Source organism: Podarcis erhardii (assembly GCF_964252035.2).
Source record: "Podarcis erhardii genome assembly, chromosome: 6".
Taxonomy (NCBI): Eukaryota; Metazoa; Chordata; class Lepidosauria; order Squamata; family Lacertidae; genus Podarcis; species Podarcis erhardii.
Window position 1 is genome coordinate 100283898 of NC_138510.1, and position 19049 is coordinate 100302946.

The following is a 19049-nucleotide window of genomic DNA, read 5'->3' on the forward strand; positions in this document are numbered from 1 at the left end:
TTGCTAGAGAGGGAAGTGCATTTGCCCCTTGAAGCCAGATTTGTGGACTCTGGTTTGCAGTGCTGTGTCAATCACTAACCTATTAACAGCTCTAGGTAAGTAAAAGTCTCCTTTGCTCAGATTGAAAGCCTTGGGGTGTCCTTGCCTTCCCAACCTTATCATACTGCTCAGAGCTGCTTTATATGACATGTGCTTGGAGGCCCTTGGAGCATAGCTGCCGTTATGCCTCTGCCATATAGCCATTGCTTAATTCACCAAAAAGAGTTAAGGTGGTTTTTATTCTTGTTGGCTGATTGCATTATTCTGAATTATTTGTACTTTAGTGGTATTTTGATATGTTTTAATGTTTGTTTTTATTTTGCAAGTTGCTTAAAGGCTCATTGCAGGAGGTTGCTGGTAGTAAATAAGAGCAGTTCAAGAGAAAAGCCCTCTTGGTCCTGCCACGTCCTGCCGACACACACGTTACAGCTACTTGGAGTTGCATGTTTCCTCCATGGTGCTGCTCACCTTGTGGAATGCCCCCCCCCACACACCCTGAGCATCCAGCAGGGGCCAAAAGTACTGCTATTTTACCAGCTGCTAAAAATGTATCTGTTCATAGAGGCCTTCCTGTTGTACCGTATTTTTCGCCCTATAGGACACACCGGCCCATAAGACGCACCTAGTTTTTTTTGGGGGGGGGGGAATAAAGAAAAAAATTATTCCCCCCCCCCCAGGCGCGGGGCTGCTTCAGTCCCCAGAACAGGCTGCTATCCGCAAGCCTTCCCCCACCAGCCCCGACAAACTCTGGGAGTATTCCCCACCTCCCGCAGAAGCCGCACGCTCTTTAAAGGGGCTGCGCAGCTTCTATTGGCTCTTCTAGCTTGGGGATGGCTGCGTGCAAAGGAAGGCTATTCCCAAGCCAGAACAGCGAGACGGAGGGCTCCGTCTTGCTCTTCTACCTTGGGGACGGCTGCGCGCAAAGCCTCTGCAGGGCACCCGCAAAACCGGCAGAAGCCGTGCGCTCTTTAAAAGGGCTGCACGGCTTCTCCTGGCTATTCTGGGAGGTGGAGGGATTCCCTCGCAAAAGCCTGCAGAAGCCGCACAATCCCTTTAAAGAGCGCGCGGCTTCTCCTGGCTTTTCTGGGAGGTGGGGGAATTCCCCCACCTCCCTGAAAAGCCTGCAGGCTGCATCCGCAAGCCCTGGGAGCCCGAGAGAAGTCGCGCCGGGCTCCCAAGGCTTGCGGATAGCTTCCTGAAGCCTGCATTCGCCCCATAGGACGCACAAACATTTCCCCTTCCTTTTTGGAGGGGGAAAAGTGCGTCCTATAGGGTGAAAAATACGGTACCTTTTTTTTGTTCCTTAGACACAGCAGATATAAATGTTTATAAATGTAGTGTTTTAGTGAATTGTCTTCAGTTATTATAGTGCACATTGCCTTGGCATGTTCTGCTTCAAAAGTGGTATATACATTATTTTAATAAATGAATGGCTAGAAATAGCTGATTATAGAGCACAAAGAAATATGCACAAATGTATATCACTTCGCAGTTCTAGCTTTTTTGGCACAGACTTTCTTTTGGTGGAATATAAAGGAAGCTGGGCAGCCACTTAATTCCAGTTCCACTTGCTGCTAGCATAGTTTGATTCATACTGTGTCTCTGTTGGGATTCTAGGAGCGAAGGGAAGAAATAGCTACCTTGGAAACAATCAATAATGGCAAATCCATAACTGAAGCCCGAATAGATATTGATACATCTTGGCAGTGTCTGCAGTATTATGCTGGCTTAGCTGGCTCCCTAGCAGGTGAGAGTCTGCAACTCCATTTGTTAGTTCTGTTCCATTAGCTCTGTATTTTTTCATTCTTCCCATGTCGTCTAATACACTCCTTGGAACAGTACAGAAGTCAAATGTGGGTAACAGCTTCAAGTCATGGGAGGAGCCTGAATGTTCAGACAGGAAACATTTGTTGTTTAGATAATATGGTTTGCTACTTTTTCTAGAATTCTTGTATTCCACTTTATGCAGTGATGTCTGGAGTCCAGCTCTTCTACTGGGCATGAAAAATGGTTCCGTGTGTGCAGTGTTGTGTACTTGCTGAAACTAATATGACATCAGGTGGCTCAGCTACAAAGGAAAGAGTCAGGATTACCAGTTCCTCCTTTGCATCAGAAAGTTGGCCCTTTTTAAATGTGGTGCAACAAAAAAGGTGCCAAGTTTAAAGAGCAGTGACTTCTTGATGCAAAGGAAAAATTGGGAGTGCACTTAAAGCATTCTCAATTCTTCTTCCTTGTATCCACAGCTTGAGCTTTCTTGCACCTGTCATCACATATGATGGGCAAATTTTGCCCCAAACAACCTGCTGAGCCAACCTCTGAGACCTAGCAGGCCGAATAAGCAGGCTGGAGGTTCCCCATCACTAGTCTAATATTTAAAATGCATTATTTCTTCTTTTTAAAGCTGCAGAAAGAAACTTCACAGGCAGCCACAACCAACCAGGGCCCCTACAGAATGTTTCCATGCTGAATTTGTTAGGTTCCAGTGGGCACGTGGGGAGTTTCACTCTGTGGAATGGGGAGATGACTTGGGTAGTGGATGTATCAGCATATCCCAATATTTAGCTGCTGATAGATCACAGTGTTGAAAACCAGGTATCACCCAGCCCGCCCAGGTAGCCAATTCAGAGCCGAAAGCATATCACAGAAAGCACCATGAGGGAAGAAATGCAAAAACTATTAGGTTACAAAGCAAAACAGAACCCTTTCACCTCAAAAATACAGTTAAGGAAAACTACCAGTATAAAGAAACCTTTGGGAATTTGAATATAGTGCTGGAAGATCATGCAGTGGCTAAAAATCAATATCTGCAGTCACTGGTGACACAGGTGGTAAATTGGAGCAATTAAATGAAATCTTTTTTCCTCAGGTTGCACTCAGAATCCAAAGCAAAAAGCCATTCAAATGGACTCAAGGAATGGGGACTTATTTGCAATCCTTTTTATAATATAAAATGTGGGGGGTGGCGCTGTGGGTAAAACCTCAGCGCCTAGGACTTGCCGATCGCATGGTCGGCGGTTTGAATCCCCGCGGCGGGGTGCGCTCCCGTCGTTCGGTCCCAGCGCCTGCCAACCTAGCAGTTCGAAAGCACCCCCGGGTGCAAGTAGATAAATAGGGACCGCTTACCAGCGGGAAGGTAAACGGCGTTCCGTGTGCTGCGCTGGCTCGCCAGATGCAGCTTGTCACGCTGGCCACGTGACCCTGAAGTCTCTGCGGACAGCGCTGGCTCCTGGCCTATAGAGTGAGATGAGCGCACAACCCTAGAGTCTGGCAAGACTGGCCCGTACGGGCAGGGGTACCTTTACCTTTACGTTTTATAATATAAAATATACCATATGTTTTATACTCTTTTTATTCTTACCTCTTTAAAATGTTTTGGTTTGGTTTGTTGTGGTTTTTACTTTGCAAGCCACTCTGACCAGCTGTGCTGCTCTTGCTCATCTTGCTTTGTCCTTCCTGTCCAGGCCAGCACATCCAGCTTCCCGGCGGATCCTTTGCTTATACGAGAAGAGAACCTCTTGGAGTCTGTGTTGGAATAGGAGCCTGGAACTACCCTTTCCAGATTGCCTGCTGGAAGTCTGCCCCGGCTTTGGCCTGTGGTAAAAGAGATGCTCTATATGAGGAGTGAGAATGTGGATGTCATCCCAACAGCTAGTACCAGGGGGTGGCTTTGTAGGGCGCCCATGCATGGAATAGGGAACAATACTCTGCAATATTATAAAGTCAAGTATATAAATGGCAGATGAAGAAGAGAGGTAAAGGGTAAAGGTAAAGGGGACCCCTGACCATTAGGTCCAGTCGTGACCGACTCTGGGGTTGCAGCGCTCATCTCGCTTTATTGGCCGAGGGAGCCAGCGTACAGCTTCCGGGTCATGTGGCCAGCATGACTAAGCCGCTTCTGGCAAACCAGAGCAGCACACGGAAACACCGTTTACCTTCCCGCCGGAGCGGTACCAATTTATCTACTTGCACTTTGACGTGCTTTCGAACTGCTAGGTTGGCAGAAGCAGGGACCGAGCAACAGGAGCTCACCCCGTCGCGGGGATTCGAACCGCCGACCTTTTGATCGGCAAGTCCTAGGCTCTGTGGTTTAACCCACAGCGCCACCTGCACCCCGTAAAGGAGAGAGAACACATTAATGTGGATTGTGAGGCCACCAAATTAAGATGGGGATTTGCGGGATGAGCATTGTGGTAGCTACATTTCTTGCTTCTGTCCCTAGTAGAAGCCTTTACTCAACAATCATGGTTGGACTGGGCATTCAGCTGGGATCAGAGAGGCCAAATCCATTGCCCACCCCAGCTTTCTCCTTTGCACCTCCAGATAGAGTTAATGCACAGCTGTTCTTTCCCCCTTGGCCCATGTGAATTGCCTAGGTAATGCCATGGTCTTCAAGCCTTCTCCCTTCACCCCTGTCTCCGCCGTGATGCTGGCAGAGATCTACCATGAGGCTGGAGTTCCTAAAGGGCTTTTCAATGTGGTGCAAGGTGGAGTTGCCACAGGCCAGTTCCTGTGCCAGCACCCGAATGTGGCCAAGGTCTCTTTCACCGGGAGCGTTCCTACAGGAATCAAGGTACAGGACACCAATGCCAGCTGACAATATTGAACTGCAAAGTTTAGCCCTCTGGCTTCCCAGGTGGTAAGTCTACAGGAGCGCAAGCATACGATGCAAAGGCCAGTTTGGAGTACCTGGCATGCCTCTGGAGTGGGGAAGGCCAGCTGGAGAGGCCCCAGAGAGCAGGATAGGAGAAGTTTATGTTTATGCCTTTGCCATTCCCTTCAGTCAAATCCCTTTGGGCTTTTGAATTGCTAGAGGACAGTGTGTTTTGAGCAAGCCGCAGATATAAAGCATGTCAACACTGTACTTACAGTCGGAGCTTTCCATGTTGTATCCTTTGGGGAAAGCGCTAGCCTTTCACTGCCTGCCTTTCAATCCATGTTGCTGGAGAATTGTCTGGCAAGGACACATGAAAAGCAAGATGAAATTTCAGCCCTGAGTGGTTAAATCTATCATGTGTTACAAAATGCTTTTATGCATGGAAGACAGTGTTAGTGTAACATCACTGTAGGCTCAGAATTGCTTGACATTTAATCCTGACTTATCACCAGAAAGTATCTTCCATAAGCAAAAGATATAGATGCTTATTCAGCAGACTCCCAAATGAGGGTGTCCCTTTTCACTTGTCTAGAGATTTTGCAGAGTTGTGATAGACTTGCTTGTGTTGCTCATACAGCTTGTTCCATCTTTGCTTCAATAGATCATGGAGATGGCAGCCAAAGGGATCAAGCCAGTTACTCTGGAGTTGGGGGGCAAATCCCCCCTTATTATCTTCTCTGACTGTGTCCTGGAGAATGCTGTAAAAGGAGCTCTCATGGCCAACTTCCTTACACAAGGCGAGGTGTGGATCTCCTGAGGAGCTTGTTTATGTCTTGTCAGGGAAGTCCAAAGTTCAGTGGTAACATTCTTCTACAGCTGAAAAAGAAAGCAGTCATTTCTAAATTACTGCAGCATGGAAGGCCTTGGTTTTTAAGATAAATGAGAATCTGATCTTGGCATGAAAACAGATGCCTGTAAAGTCCCAACTATTTAGGGCAAGAGGGCAAGGCCTATCCCTTTCTTACTGGTGGGCCTGCTAGGTTCACATTTGCCCCTTTGATGCAACTTGTTGTATTTAGTCCACTCTTGAACTTGAAGCCATAAGGCTCCATCAAGAGTACTCATGTTGTAACTGTAAGTCAGACTTTCTTCAAGATACCACTAACAAGAATATGACGTTTGATTATATTTTTTACTGACACAGAGTTCCATTTGGATTTTGGGCCATAGACACCCAAATGTCTCAGGCCATTTCTGCTTTGCTTTATGCCGTAGTTCACTCTTGTCTGCTCTTTATATTTTCCCCACATGGTGGCACTGAGGGTTCTAAGAAAATCTTTCTGCTCTACTTCCCAACAAACTTTTTTCTTATCTCATTCAAGGGAGGGCAGCTCCAGTTTTTCTGGTGGGCTAGATTCTCAATATTCAGAGGACACATAAGAAGACACTTCAGTGCTATTCTTATATTTTAACATTTGTTTGCTATGCAAAAAGTGGCACTACAGCTCACACTCTTGTACTGTGTGGAAGAGTCTGATTTTCTCCATTCCCAGGAGATTTAAAATCAGTGCCAAAGATCCAGTGAGCAGGTGGCTCATTGTGGCTACCAGAGCCAGCAAGCAAGGTGTGGTTGATTGGTTGGTTGGTTGGTACTTTCTTAGATTTCTCTCTGTGCCTCAGGTTTGTTGCAATGGCACTCGGGTGTTTGTGCAAAGCGAGATACTGAATTCCTTCACCAAGGAAGTCATGAAACAGACACAGAATATCAAAATTGGCGACCCCCTGCTGGAAGACACACGGATGGGAGCACTTATCAACCACTCCCACCTGGAGAAGGTGTTGAGCTTTGTTAAACAAGCAAAGGATCAGGTGAGAGTCATGAAGTATATCAGATAGCTTCTCTTCACCCCGAGAACATCATACAGACACCATATTCTGTGCTCACCACAAAGGCTGTGCCTGGCAAGGCATACATGGAATTTTGATATATATGAAGTTGTGTTCCCCTCTTTTGCTAGGTTCTGAGGGACTACATCTGAACAGTTCCTGATAACTTACAGGAAAGTTGACTTCGTGGGATGTGCTGTCAGTGTTGTGCCTCCCCATAAGTAGCAACAGCAGATTCAGCCATTCATGTCAAGCAAATAAATAGGGCTCTTTTGCAGGGGTGGCCATGCTGTCAGTTCTTTGCTTATGGATCTAGCAGGTCGCTTCAGATCTGTTGGAGTACATTCTCCCTGCAAGATTAAAGGTTATGAAATCCAGAGTCAACATAAGCCCAAGGAATTCTAGACCATTTAACTATTCACATTTAAGGACTTTGTCCCTCAAAAGGGACAAGGCAAGGGTTATGACTTTTGTTTGCATGGTGCTCTTTTCAAGACTGAATAATGCTGTCAGTTGCAAAAGAATCCTATGGAGACTAGGATGGACTGGTCAAAGGACTATAAATAGAGGGCACTGTCCAGCAAAGTAGTTCTGTTATTGCAGCAACTTCTGTCCCTTCCCTTCCCTCTCCTCTCCCTAAATCTGTTCTGGGAGTTGCCCAACCCTCTGGAGCATATCTGGGGAGGCTGTGTAAGGAGGGAAAGAGACGGAGAGGGGAAATTCCATTGCACAACCAGAAACCCATGGCTAACGCAACAACTTCACTGGATGCTTCCCATAGTTTCCTTTTAAGGAGTCTAATGGTTTGCTCTGGACATTTTGCATTTACAGGGCGCAGTGGTGCTGTGTGGAGGAGAAGCCTATGTGCCAGATGACCCTAAGTTGAGTGGTGGCTTTTACATGTCTCCCTGTGTGCTAGGTATGAACCCCATTATTGGTTGATTCTCCAACATGGTCAGTACCATGGAAGATGAGCACAGTGCACAGATTTGTATGGCATTTTTAGCTGAAGAAATTGGCTTCCTTATAATCTTTCCTGAGGCTGAGAAAGGATGGTGGCCCCTTTCATTGTTCTGCAGGCGCCTAATGCTATGATCTGAACTACATGATCAGATGATTCGTTTGGGATGGTATTCAAGGTCCACATGTTTGAATGTTCTGTACTATAAATAACCTGTGCAGAGAAGTAATTTCTTCTCCTTACATAGTAGTTTTATTTATGCAGGAAGCTTTCATATTTAGAGTATTGAGGGTGCAGTAAATAATTCAGTTGTCAGGCACTGAGCTCCTGTCCACACTTTACTTGGAAGCAAGTCCTGTTGTACAAAGTGGAATTTATTTTCAAATAAACTTGCATAGATTTACAGGCTGATAGTTTGTCCAGATCTAAAGCAACAAGCAGGTAGTTCTGAAATCCCAATTTGTTTCATAACTGCAGAATAACTGGGTGGGAGAATCTGTTTCTTCCTCACTTGTGCATTCAGAACAGTTGCATACCTATTTAATATTATTTGATCACTTCTGTGTTGCTCTCAGGAAACTGTAATGACAACATGACATGTGTACAAGAGGAGATTTTTGGACCTGTCATGTCCATCCTGCCCTTTGACACCGAAGAGGAAGTCCTAGAAAGAGCCAACAACACTCGTTTTGGCCTGGCAGGAGGTGTCTTTACCAGGTACCATCAAGGAAGGGCATAGGTTTCAGGAAGGGAGATGGAAAATGAAACGGGCCAGACTGGACAGTAAATGGGGCTGCCTGCTCTGTAATGTGGCATCTGTGGAAGAAGCAAGTTGGGAAGCAGCACATCAGCCCAGAGCATGATGGCAAATGCTTGCTGCCTCTGCTCAGCTGGAATTGTGTGCTATCCTCATCAGCTGGCATTCCTCCGAAGTGACAACTGTGCCTAGTGGCATTTGGCCTACTCTAGCCTGTCCCATAGGAAGGCCAGGGAACACTGCAGGGTTTCTGGGCCTTGGGAGACACACTGGTGCTTCACCCCATCCTTCTGCTTCCTAGGGACATCCAACGGGCTCATCGAGTCGTGGCTGGTCTCCAGGCGGGGATGTGCTTCATCAACAACTACAACGTCAGCCCTGTGGAGCTGCCCTTCGGAGGATACAAGATGTCAGGTGAGCTGCTCAGCTGGTGGCAACAGTGCTGGGCTTTGGTTCTCAGCATATTACATACCAGTTGGCAAAAGGGAATGGAAATATTAGCCAAGCTTGGATTGTGGACCAAGAGAGCTGCAGCCTTCCAGAGGGATGTGGTGCTCGCCAAGAATCCTGATGTCATTTAGTTCCTCTGGCTTAAGGTCGTTCTGGGTGTTGGCCATACAGCCTGCCTGAAACAGTTGGAGATACATACATCTGTTGTTTGCAGTGCTCACCCTGTGAGAAAGGACATGCACATGCTAACTCCAGCTTTTAGGTTCACCTGTACATACACTTAAGTAAGGAAGTCTCTTCCCTTGGGTCCTTTGCATTCTCACAGGTAAGTTGCCAGCAAGCTTACTTCTGAAACCTTCAAAAGGAAAACCATATTTTTAAGAGCAAATAGTGGCATCAGATGCTATGTTCTCCATTCCATGGTGCAATTCCTGCCATGCAGTTTTCCAGAGTTCTTCTCACAGGGAGCCATAAAGTTGCAGTCTTACCATGGACCTCTCTCTTGCAGGGTTTGGCCGAGAGAATGGCGAAGCAGCAATAGAATATTACTCTCAGCTGAAGACTGTCTACGTGGAGATGGGCAACGTGGAAACATTGTTCTAATGGCCTGGTCTTGTCCATTTATTCCAGCTAACACTCGACCGAAGTGCTGTGTGCCATGGGGGGAGGGGGGCTAGAGTGTGTGTTGCTCTTGCTGCTCCTCTCTTTCTTTGAATTCCCTTATTCTACTCTGCTTCCTTGAAATAATTCACGGTGAAGATAGGAGAAAACGTTCCTATCCACCAGTTCTCACATTCTGCCTCTTGCCTAATTTTCTGACTTTAGGAGCAGTGCATGCCAAAAACCACCTGCTCCCATTTAGAGGGGCTGTGACAACGTATCTGCTTGCGAGCTCTCTATTTTAGCTGTCAGGTAACTAGACATCTACTACCGCAATGAAGGTAGATCATATATATCTGCTACCTTTTCTAATCTGGCACTTTTGTACAAAGTTTTCTGAGCAAATAAAAGAGCTGCTATTTCAGTATTAATTGCATAGAGCAAGAGGTAATAACTCTCTTTGCCGTCAAGGGACACCTGTGCTGTGGAGGTGGAGGGGTGGGCATATATACATGCACAGAGTTTAGCCGTCCCCGTGCACCCATCACAGACATGCGATCCATAGGGTCCCTAATAGCTATTTGATTTAAATGCAAAATTCAACCGGGGGGGGGGGGCTGGCAGGGGTGACAAGCTGCATTGTTCACCCACATGTGACAGTTTCACATGGTGAATGCAATCTGCCTCTGGTGGAACTGCCCTAAACCCAGAGGCCATCAGCTGTGCCCAGGTGGGAAGGAGCCATGGCTGCTTTAAAGAGGGATGGAGCTCTCTGGCAAACCATGCCACTTATGTAGGAAGCAATGTCACTGCAGTATTTTGTAAAAAGCGGGTTATCAGCTAGCTTCAGAATCAATTCCCCAAAGTTGGGAGCCTCTACCTCCACCTGGAACAAAATCTGTCACATGTTCCTTCCTCACAGATTGTGGGAAAGCAGCAGCAGCGGTTCCCTCTCTGGCTTCCCCACTGAGCCATGGATGCTTCAGCTGAGATTCCTGCCTTGCAGGGGGTTGGACTAGACGACCCCTGGGGTCCCTTCCAACTCTACAATTCTAGGATTCTAAGGGATTGCAGGTGACCTTTCCCTTAGTCTGTAAGAGGGGAAAGGGGCATTTTGAGGAGTATTTGCCAGACTTCCTTCTCTACAGCCTGAGCAAGACGTACTCTGCTTCTTAGGGCCAGTATTGCCCTTGGAAAAGTAAGTCTGGGGTCTTTGTGCTTGTCCTGTAAAACAGAATCTAGACTTGTAGTGTTGGGGGACCCCAAGGACCATCTAGTCCAGCCACTTGCAATGCAGAAATAGCACAAGGCATGTGGCCAACACACCCTAAAGACAGGCATGGCCAAACTTGGCCCTCCAGATGTTTTGGGACTACAATTCCTATCATCCCTGACCACTGGTCCTGTTAGCTAGGGATGATGGGAGTTGTAGTCCCAGACATTAGGAGGGCCAAGTTTGGCCATACCTGCCCCAAAGATGCAAGCAGAAAGCCAGGTGTGGCAAGCCGAACGTGGTATGTTGTGAATCTGTTTCCTGGGAATGATGAATAAATAACACCAGAGGGACAATGCCTCTGGAAGACCTTTGCCTCCTCTCCAGGGGCCACATGGCAAAGCAGACAACTCTAAAGAGAAAGGTTTTGATCCTGAATTCTAGCACCTCCAAGCAGGTGAAGAAGGGAAACGGGGGCGGGGGGGGGGGACTCTGTTAGAGGGCTACTCCCATATCCCTCCTGCCTGTTCTGAGGAGAAAAATGTCTCACCTCTTCACAGAAACAGTCCTGGAGCTTTCTTAGTTTCCTCCCCAGACATCTTGCCCCTTAAGGGAGAAGGGAGGTGGCACAGATAAGTTGAAAGTTTGGGAGACTCACTTTGTAACTCCCGCACAGAGAGGGAACATGCCAGATGTTCAGAAAACCACAGTCCAGCATTCAAAAGGCAGAAATTAAACTAAAGGGAAGTAACCCACAGGAACTTCATCTTCCATCAGCTATTAACACCCTCTGTGCTTTTGCCTGTAAGAGCTAAAAAACCCAGAAGCAAATGACCCTTGGCTGAGGTTGAGCCACCTCCGCTTCCTCAAGACAGTTCAGCCTCCACCCCAGCAGGCTTGGTAGTTGCTTCCCTACAGAGGACCACTGTAGAGAGGCTAAAGCAGAGCTTTCCAAACTATTGGCTGCAGTGTGTCGTGTGAATGCTTCCTCCCGGGGCTAGAAAGGGATAACCTCCAGTTCATAAAACTGAATTACTGTGTTGTGAAATGATGCATGTCTAAAAAGCATGACAAATTTGGAAAACTCTGAGCTAAAGTGTTAGCTGCACGTTCTGTCCACTTAGCACATTCCTTAGCCAGCCCCAAGGTGACAGAAGAAAAGCCCCTGGAAGAGGGGCAGAAAGGAGACCCTGTGGAGCTGCCGCTTAAGGGAGATCTGTGAGGTCCTTTTATGTCTTTTGGGTGGTGACAACTCTTTCCCTTATGGGGCGTTCTATGAAGAGGAGCTCTCCGTCTATGATAGAGGTCCTTTACCTCTTTGTAAATGTACTGTGAGGGCAGAGTGTAAAAGAGGAAGCCTGCCAAACCAGTTGCCTTATCAAGGCACAATGGCTTTAGCTGATCAGCAGAAGCCCAAAGAATGAGCTCAATGTGGCTCTCTAAATGGGTGGCTTAGGCATTTCCCACACTTTTCTCACACTCGACCACATGACCCCAGGTAGAAGAACAATAGCCAGAGTTGCGCATGAGAGCTGAGCTGATGCTGGAAGCTGGAGGAGACAGCAACGTCTTGCTTGGTGTTGGATCCAAAGCTGAGTTTGGGCTCTCCTGGAAATCAAATGAGGAAGCAAGAACCTTTCAGTCTCATGGACATATGTGTAAATAAAACCATATATCCTAAAGACACCACCATCTTGGGATGACCTTCATTCCAGGACACCAAGGAAATGCAGGCACCCCAGGAACCTCTTGCCGCACAAAGATTGGGGTGGCGTGCAACCATATGTTTCCATCCAAGCTGGTGAACCCTGTATATTTATAAACAAGTAGATTTTGCTAGTTTGCATCTTCCCTACAAATCCTCTTTTCCTTTTGTGGTCATTTCTTCTTTTAGATTGTCATGCTCAGATTGTTGTTGTTTTCTAAGCTGCCCTGTGAGCTTTTCTGGCTGAAAAGCAGGGTATAAATATTTTGAATGAATATCTATATGTGGGAAGGGGAAAGGTGGAAACATGATGGGGGAAGGCCCCTCTCTCATGGGAGCATCATCCCTGAAGAAGAGGAACACAAGTCATCCTACTTGCAGACTGGAGGACACTCTTTCCCTGTTCCCTGTCTTCAGGGAGCACAGTCAGCTTTCACTTGTAAGCAGAGGAGGCGGGACTGCCGACATCTCCCTCGCAACCAAGTTGTAGACGACTGTAGAAGTGAACATGGGAAAGGCCGTTCCTTTCCATGGGAGCCTACAGACATTTGTCTCTGCAACACTTGCCCCTGGTCTCTTTGGCTGTGCACCAAAAAACCTTGAAGCTGAGCTGGAGCTGTTCGAAGAACAGGCATCAGCCAGCCCAGTAGGAGAGTCATCTGGAGTTTCTCTGACTTCATGGGCTTAACTTCTTGTGGAGGATACTGTGGGAAAAGAAAGAAAAAATACTAGGGAGAATCTCCATTGCTAATTTGGTCTGCTCAGCTGGCTTCTGATGTTCCCTCAGTTCTCACAGCAGCTTTCCCATCATCTAAAGTCTTATGGCATGTTTATGATGATGATTGGCATTTCTCAGGCCCCTTAATGTCAGAATAAAAATAACTGCCCTTAATGTGCCCTGTTTTCATAAATAGGAAATCCAAAATATTAATGGAATGTGCTTTGTCTGAGGTGAACTTCTGAAAACAGCCAGCTTCTGACTTTCCATAGCAGGCAGATGTCAATGTTTAGACGCAATTCATTCTTGGTCCACGGAGAAGGCAGGGCGAGGAGCCTAAAGCTAAAAGCAAAATCAGTCACTGGCAAAAAGTGGTCATCAAAACCCTAAAGAAACTTCTTGGAGTGAGATCAGGATAAAAGCATCTCTGGTAGGTTGCTGTTCAACCTCCTTTCTGAAACTCCAAAGGAGTTTCTTCCATTATGTTACTTGCAGCGCAGCAAGCAAAGAGGCTGGCCCGGCTGCCATATTCTCAGGAGACCAAGTGGGCCGCGTTGCTGCTGAACCTTTGACCACAAATTCTTGAAATCAGCTGATTACTGCCAACTTAGCAGTTCCTCCTCCCTTCACTAGCCATGGTACCTTTTCTCCTTGCAGTTGCAGGAAGGAGCCAAGATCACTTGAGTGATCGTGTGAGTGAAAACAGGTTTTTGCTTGGTTGAGCCCAGTAGAGTGGGGACTTCCACATTAGTCTTTAAATGTGGAATTCCCACTCTTTGCCCTGGAGAAAGTGAGTGAAAATTAAGGTGACGGGGATGCATGAAAAGCTCTGTAACTTGAAGTTGGAGAACAATGGGTAGCAGTGTTTAAAACCCTCATCTGGAGTACCCCTTGTGTTTGATCACAAAGGGAAGCTTTGTGGTCTTTCCAGGCAGCAGCTTGCATCACAGAGTACTAAGTTAAATCTGGATCCGGGAAGAGCCACGGTTCAGCCATTCTCTTGTTTCCTCAATTCTGAGAGATGTGGGTAGCAACTAGGATCATTTTCAAATTGACCTACATTCATGAAAATAAAATATGTGTTGTCATTCCCCCCCCCTTCTAAATTTGTTCCCACAATAACTTTTATATGTGATGCCAAAAGCATGCAAGTACAGCAGAGTCACCTATGAAACACACCATTGCTAGGTTTCTTCAAGGATGCCACCATATCTCAGCCTCTGTGTGCAAAAAGGTGAAAATACTGTAACTTCACAGGACTGTTGTTACTGGGATAGCATATGTCTGCTTAAACACTTGAAGGGTGCTCTAAAGAGGCTGAATGTTAATCTACGGTGAAAGTGTTAAATGTCAATAGACTATAGGTTTGCTGTGAAGATGAGACAGATAGTGAAACTACAACTGCCACCTCAGTGGGAAAAGGAGAAAAGCAAAGAAAGATCTGCTCACACACTCAGGGTCAGAGTGCAAATTAAAAATCATTTGGCAAAGATCTGGCACCCCCCACTCGCATATGTTGAACCCCCTGCCATGCTTGGGGATGGAGATCCTAATCTTTAAGGTGAGCAACTTATAAACACATTAAAATCGAAGAAAAGACCTGCAGGATCTGGCCCATGGCCCTTCTAGTCCAACTTCCTGTACTCTCAGGGGCCAGCCAGGTGCCCCAAAGGAAGCCCATGAGCAGGAGCCCTGGGCAACAGCAGCAACTCGCCCTGCTTGTGATTCCCAGCAATGCAATCAGAAGGATTTGCTGCCTCAAACATGGAAAGGCAGGACAGAGCCAGGAATCTTGTCTAAAACCATCCCAGACTGACGGCCATCACTATGCAAAACAGGGCAGTTATTCTAGATCAGGGATGGTCAGCTCCCAGGACACTGCGATCTACCCACAGAGTTAAAAACTGGCAGTGATCTACCACCTTTTGAGGGGTTCAGGTCAAAGTTGTTGAGCTTTTTTTAGGAAGGAAAGCCCTGGTTTTGGGGGTTCAGGTCAAAATAGAACTTTTTTTTAGGAGGAAAAGCCCTGTTTTGGGGGGTGGTTTTCAGGTCAGAGTTGTTGAGCTTTTCTTAGGAATCATAGAATCATAGTTGGAAGAGACCACAAGGGCCATCGAGTCCAGGGGAAGCCCTGTTTCTTTGGGGTTCCGGTTAAAGTTCTTGAGCATAAGGAAGGCATGGGGACTGCCTCCATAGATTTCTATCTCATCTTTCAGTGCACAGTGTGTTTTATAACCTTATATCGCGGGAGAGAGAGTGGCTTGAACAAAGCCATCCAGTGGCTGAATAGGAATTTGGAGTGGCTCTCTCACTCTTTCTCAGTCCTAGCCAGCCCCGTGTCTTAAACAAAGCCATAGCAGTTGGCTGCTATGGAGTCTGATTGTACATTCAGGCTCCCTGACCAAAAGATTTCTCCAAGTTGTGTCCCCCCCCCCACCTTTCTATCTATCTAGCCATCTCCTGTCAACAGTCTGTCAACAGAGATAATTATGTGGTGATTAATTATAGCCACACCATAAATATTGGATATCACATTATCTATGGAGAAACAGAGATTCTGACTGAACATCAGGCAGAACTTTCTAACAGAGTTGTTTGACATGGAACTGTCTCCATTGAGAGGTTGTGGGCTCGCTTTCATTGGAGGTTTCAAGCAGATGTTGGATGGGCATCTGTCAGGGATGCTTTAGCTGAGATTCCTGCATTGCAGGGGGTTGGACTGGATGGCCCTCAAGGTCCCTTCCAATTCTATGATTCTGTCTCCTTCCTCTGCTATGCCAAAAATAGAGTATTGGTGGTTATTCCATTTGTGCAATGCTCTCCCCAGGGAGGTTCAGCTGGCACCTTTAGGTGCCAGGCAAAAGCATTCCTCTTCAAACAGGTCTTTGGCTGATTGACATTTGATGAACTTTTAAATGTGTTGTGGGAGGGGGATTATTATTATTATTTTGTTGTTGTTCTTATGTATTTTGTGGTTTTATATTGATATCTACAGCTGAAGGGTTGTATGATGAAGAAGAAGAGGAGGAGGAGGAGGAGTGATATGGGCAAAAGCAGCATAAATTGGATATTGTATAAATAACCTTCCCCTTTTTCTTGGTCTCAGGCTGTTACAACTATGCATCTGTTGCAAAGACAGCCAACTTCCTGTTTGATTCATTCCACTCATTATCTGTCCATTTCCACCCACACCCAGCGTAACAGATTGTTTTTTGCTTTGATGACTAAATGTTTATAGCAACCAGAATTTCCACAAACCTCTGAAATGGCACAGCAAGAGTTTCCTATTCATGTTCTCGGTGTCAGATTATTTGCTTGGGAAAAGCTTGCTATGACAAGAGACTGTTTGGGTTCTTTGGCAAGAAGCTGCAATTTTCTTCTGAGAACAGAATAGCAGATGTCCATCCTATTTCCAGCCTCACTCACCAGGGGCCTTGGTCTTTTTAAAAACCACCCATGTTATCTAAGGCTTCTCAATCTATTGAAGAATACTCAGCCACCTGCTTTGTAACAGATTAATTTATCATATCAATGTATTTGTATTTTACCCAATATTACCCAAACACCAATCTAGGTGTTGGAATGAAGTGGAAAAACTCCATTTAAAATAAGTGGGAGCTCACACTTACTGTCAGAAGGAAGTATCACCTTTATTATTTTATTTTTCATTTCCTATTGCAGCAGCAAACATGAACAAAAATACCCTTAAGAACAGATAAATGCACTTTTAACTTTCTGCTTTGGGAGTTTGAAGTGACCAAGGTGCTAGTTAGATGGATTTACCATTTAAACAACCAATGATGCAGCAGTAACTTTAAAATTTCCTGCAGTGAACCACAATAAAGGCAGCATATTTCATCCACGCTTTTTTGAAAGCATATTATTCCTACCCTATCATGATCTGACATTTGTCACATTTATCTCTTTGCAGTCTGGCAAATGAATTTTAATGCCAACGCCTTTGTAATCCTCTTTGTTGCACATTCACCTAACGATTAGCAGGAGCTATAGTTGTAGCAGCAGTAGAACTGGCATAAGGAAAGGGTGGCCCTTGACCCTTACTTGTAAAAATAAGGGAAAGGTTCCATTTAGGTTTTCCTTTCCTCCCTTCAGTAGGATTGCTTAAGTTCAAGTCCACATAAAGGCTCTGGCAGAGACAGTAATTTCCACAATCCAAGTATATGGCTGCTGCAGTAGGAGATGGGGAGCCCTGATGCTCAAAGAACAAGAGTGGTGTCACCTTATTCTGTAAATATTAGAGCCTCATGTACAAAGAGAAGGGTTAGTTGTTTCTCAAGGGTTATTTTGTGACTACAGTTCAAAACATTGCTCTTTCAGTGCAGCAATAACACAGCTTGTGTAGCTTGTGTAAGACGCTGTTGACTATCTTCACTGTAGGATATTTGTTGTCAAAGAGTGAGCCTTGGCCATCTTTCCCGGAGTCCTCCTCTTCCTCCTCCTCCTCCTGCTTGCTGCCTCCCAGTCTCCCCCTCTGCTACTCCAGTTCTGTCACACTTTATGCCAAGGGTCCTCTCATGGGCTCAGGGCGAGGAAGAGCACAAGCACTGTTAAGTTGTGGGTAAACATATCAGACGACACAGCGATTCTTCAAACAGCTCTTGTTTATTCACAGGCCAGAACAGAACTGAACTGAAGGGTTCAGCCAGCCTGCTTATATAGAGCTCCACTAGAACGCAACAGTAACGACTTTCTGTAACTATCCAATCACTGAACGTCACTTTCAATCCCTTATTTGCATAACTATCTACAGTATCCCCCTGCTGGCCCAGGGTGAGAACTTTAGTACATAACAAGCACATCTGGGGGAAGCAGGAAGTTTGCCTTTGTTTGCTTGCTGCAGCATCCCTGACAACGGATTTGGGTGAGGAGGTTCCCAGGTGGCTGTCCTTGTCTGTTGTTGATGTGCAGGTATCTGGGGATTTATACTGTGATTCCTTCCCTGTGTGCCTTGCCCTTCCCCTTTCAGGTAGCATCTGAGGCTTCTGTATGACGACTGCTTGCTACTGCTTTTTATCTGCTTAAAATCCCACCCCCAAAAAACCCCCAAATCCACCCCAGCTTCAGTAACAGTTCCTTAATTCTACAGATAGGGTTTGAGAAATGCAAGCAAATAGCAAAGTAGCTTGATGGTGTGTGTGCCCGGAAGTGTAAGTTTGCCCCCTCCTAACTTCCCTTCTTTTTTTGAGAGTCCCCCAGTTCTATGAGGAGAGATGTAAAAATAACTGTGAAAGTGAGGAGTGTCTTCTGTGTTTCCCTCTCCTTCTATCCCCAACATCCCTCTCCCCTCTTCTTCTCTACCTCTCCCCCCAGGCAAGGGGGGACAGCAGAGCCAAAGCAGGGTCTGCTGATGCAGTCCCTCAGAATTCCACCAGGGGTCTGAAGCCTCTTGCTGATTGGCTGCCAAGACAGCAGCCAGAGGTGGGTGGAGCATCACTTTGGGCTATGATGGATGTCACCAGCTAATCAGTTTCAGCGCCTGAATGGAATTTTCCATGGGTGCAATTGTGGGATGTGTTACATCAGTACAGTCAATTATAGCATGCTTTACTTCCTAGAGTGGACAGAGACAAGGGGTGCGTAACTTCCTGTTCCTGCTCTAAGTGGCTCAGCCTATGAGTGTGACTCATGCTCTGCCCTGTTTGTTCCTGTTCGATTCAACTCATAGTTAAGTCTAATCCATTTTGTTAGCACTTAGGCCCATCCTCACAAAGGATGTAAGCCACGTTATATGTTTGTAACCTGAAGCTTAAAGCCTGCCTTCTAGGATGTGTACTGTGAGCAACTTGTAAGTAAACTTATTGTTATACTTTTAAATGCAGACTTGTGAGTCTTTATTATATTTTAGGAGGGAGAAAAGGGGAGATTGGATTAGTCATTTTGTAGAGATTCAAACGAATCTACCAGCCAGCTTCTGTGAATATAGAGGGGATTTGCTCTGCTACGTCACTCACTAGCATGAGTGAAGGAAGGATAATACTTAACAAATATTTCCTTCCCTATTATCCTAAACATCCCCACAGCAATGGCTAGTATCCATTCCATCTGGGATTCCAAAGGGTCTGCTCAAGAGCCTCCAGGGCAGCAAATACAAGCACATCACGTCT

The 19049-nt window shown here is 46.1% G+C and overlaps 1 protein-coding gene and 1 long non-coding RNA gene across 6 annotated transcripts in view; one reads left to right on the forward strand and one right to left on the reverse strand.

Moving 5' to 3' along the window:
* ALDH9A1 (aldehyde dehydrogenase 9 family member A1) overlaps window positions 1–9724 on the forward strand; it is a 29295-nt gene extending 19571 nt beyond the window's left edge. For all 5 annotated transcript variants that reach the window (XM_081867338.1, XM_081867340.1, XM_081867337.1 and 2 more), the window contains 9 exons: window positions 1657–1786; window positions 3501–3635; window positions 4413–4609; window positions 5295–5435; window positions 6314–6502; window positions 7352–7439; window positions 8057–8198; window positions 8540–8652; window positions 9197–9724. In XM_081867338.1, the coding sequence (XP_081723464.1) occupies window positions 1657–1786; window positions 3501–3635; window positions 4413–4609; window positions 5295–5435; window positions 6314–6502; window positions 7352–7439; window positions 8057–8198; window positions 8540–8652; window positions 9197–9291 (1230 nt within the window). In that variant the 3' untranslated portion in view covers window positions 9292–9724. The remainder of the gene's footprint in view (window positions 1–1656; window positions 1787–3500; window positions 3636–4412; window positions 4610–5294; window positions 5436–6313; window positions 6503–7351; window positions 7440–8056; window positions 8199–8539; window positions 8653–9196) is intronic.
* The window catches only part of LOC309344766, a 117329-nt gene continuing 101921 nt past the window's right edge, over window positions 3642–19049 (reverse strand). Inside the window, exon 3 of the long non-coding RNA XR_014157873.1 lies at window positions 3642–3869. This is a non-coding gene — a long non-coding RNA (uncharacterized lncRNA). The remainder of the gene's footprint in view (window positions 3870–19049) is intronic.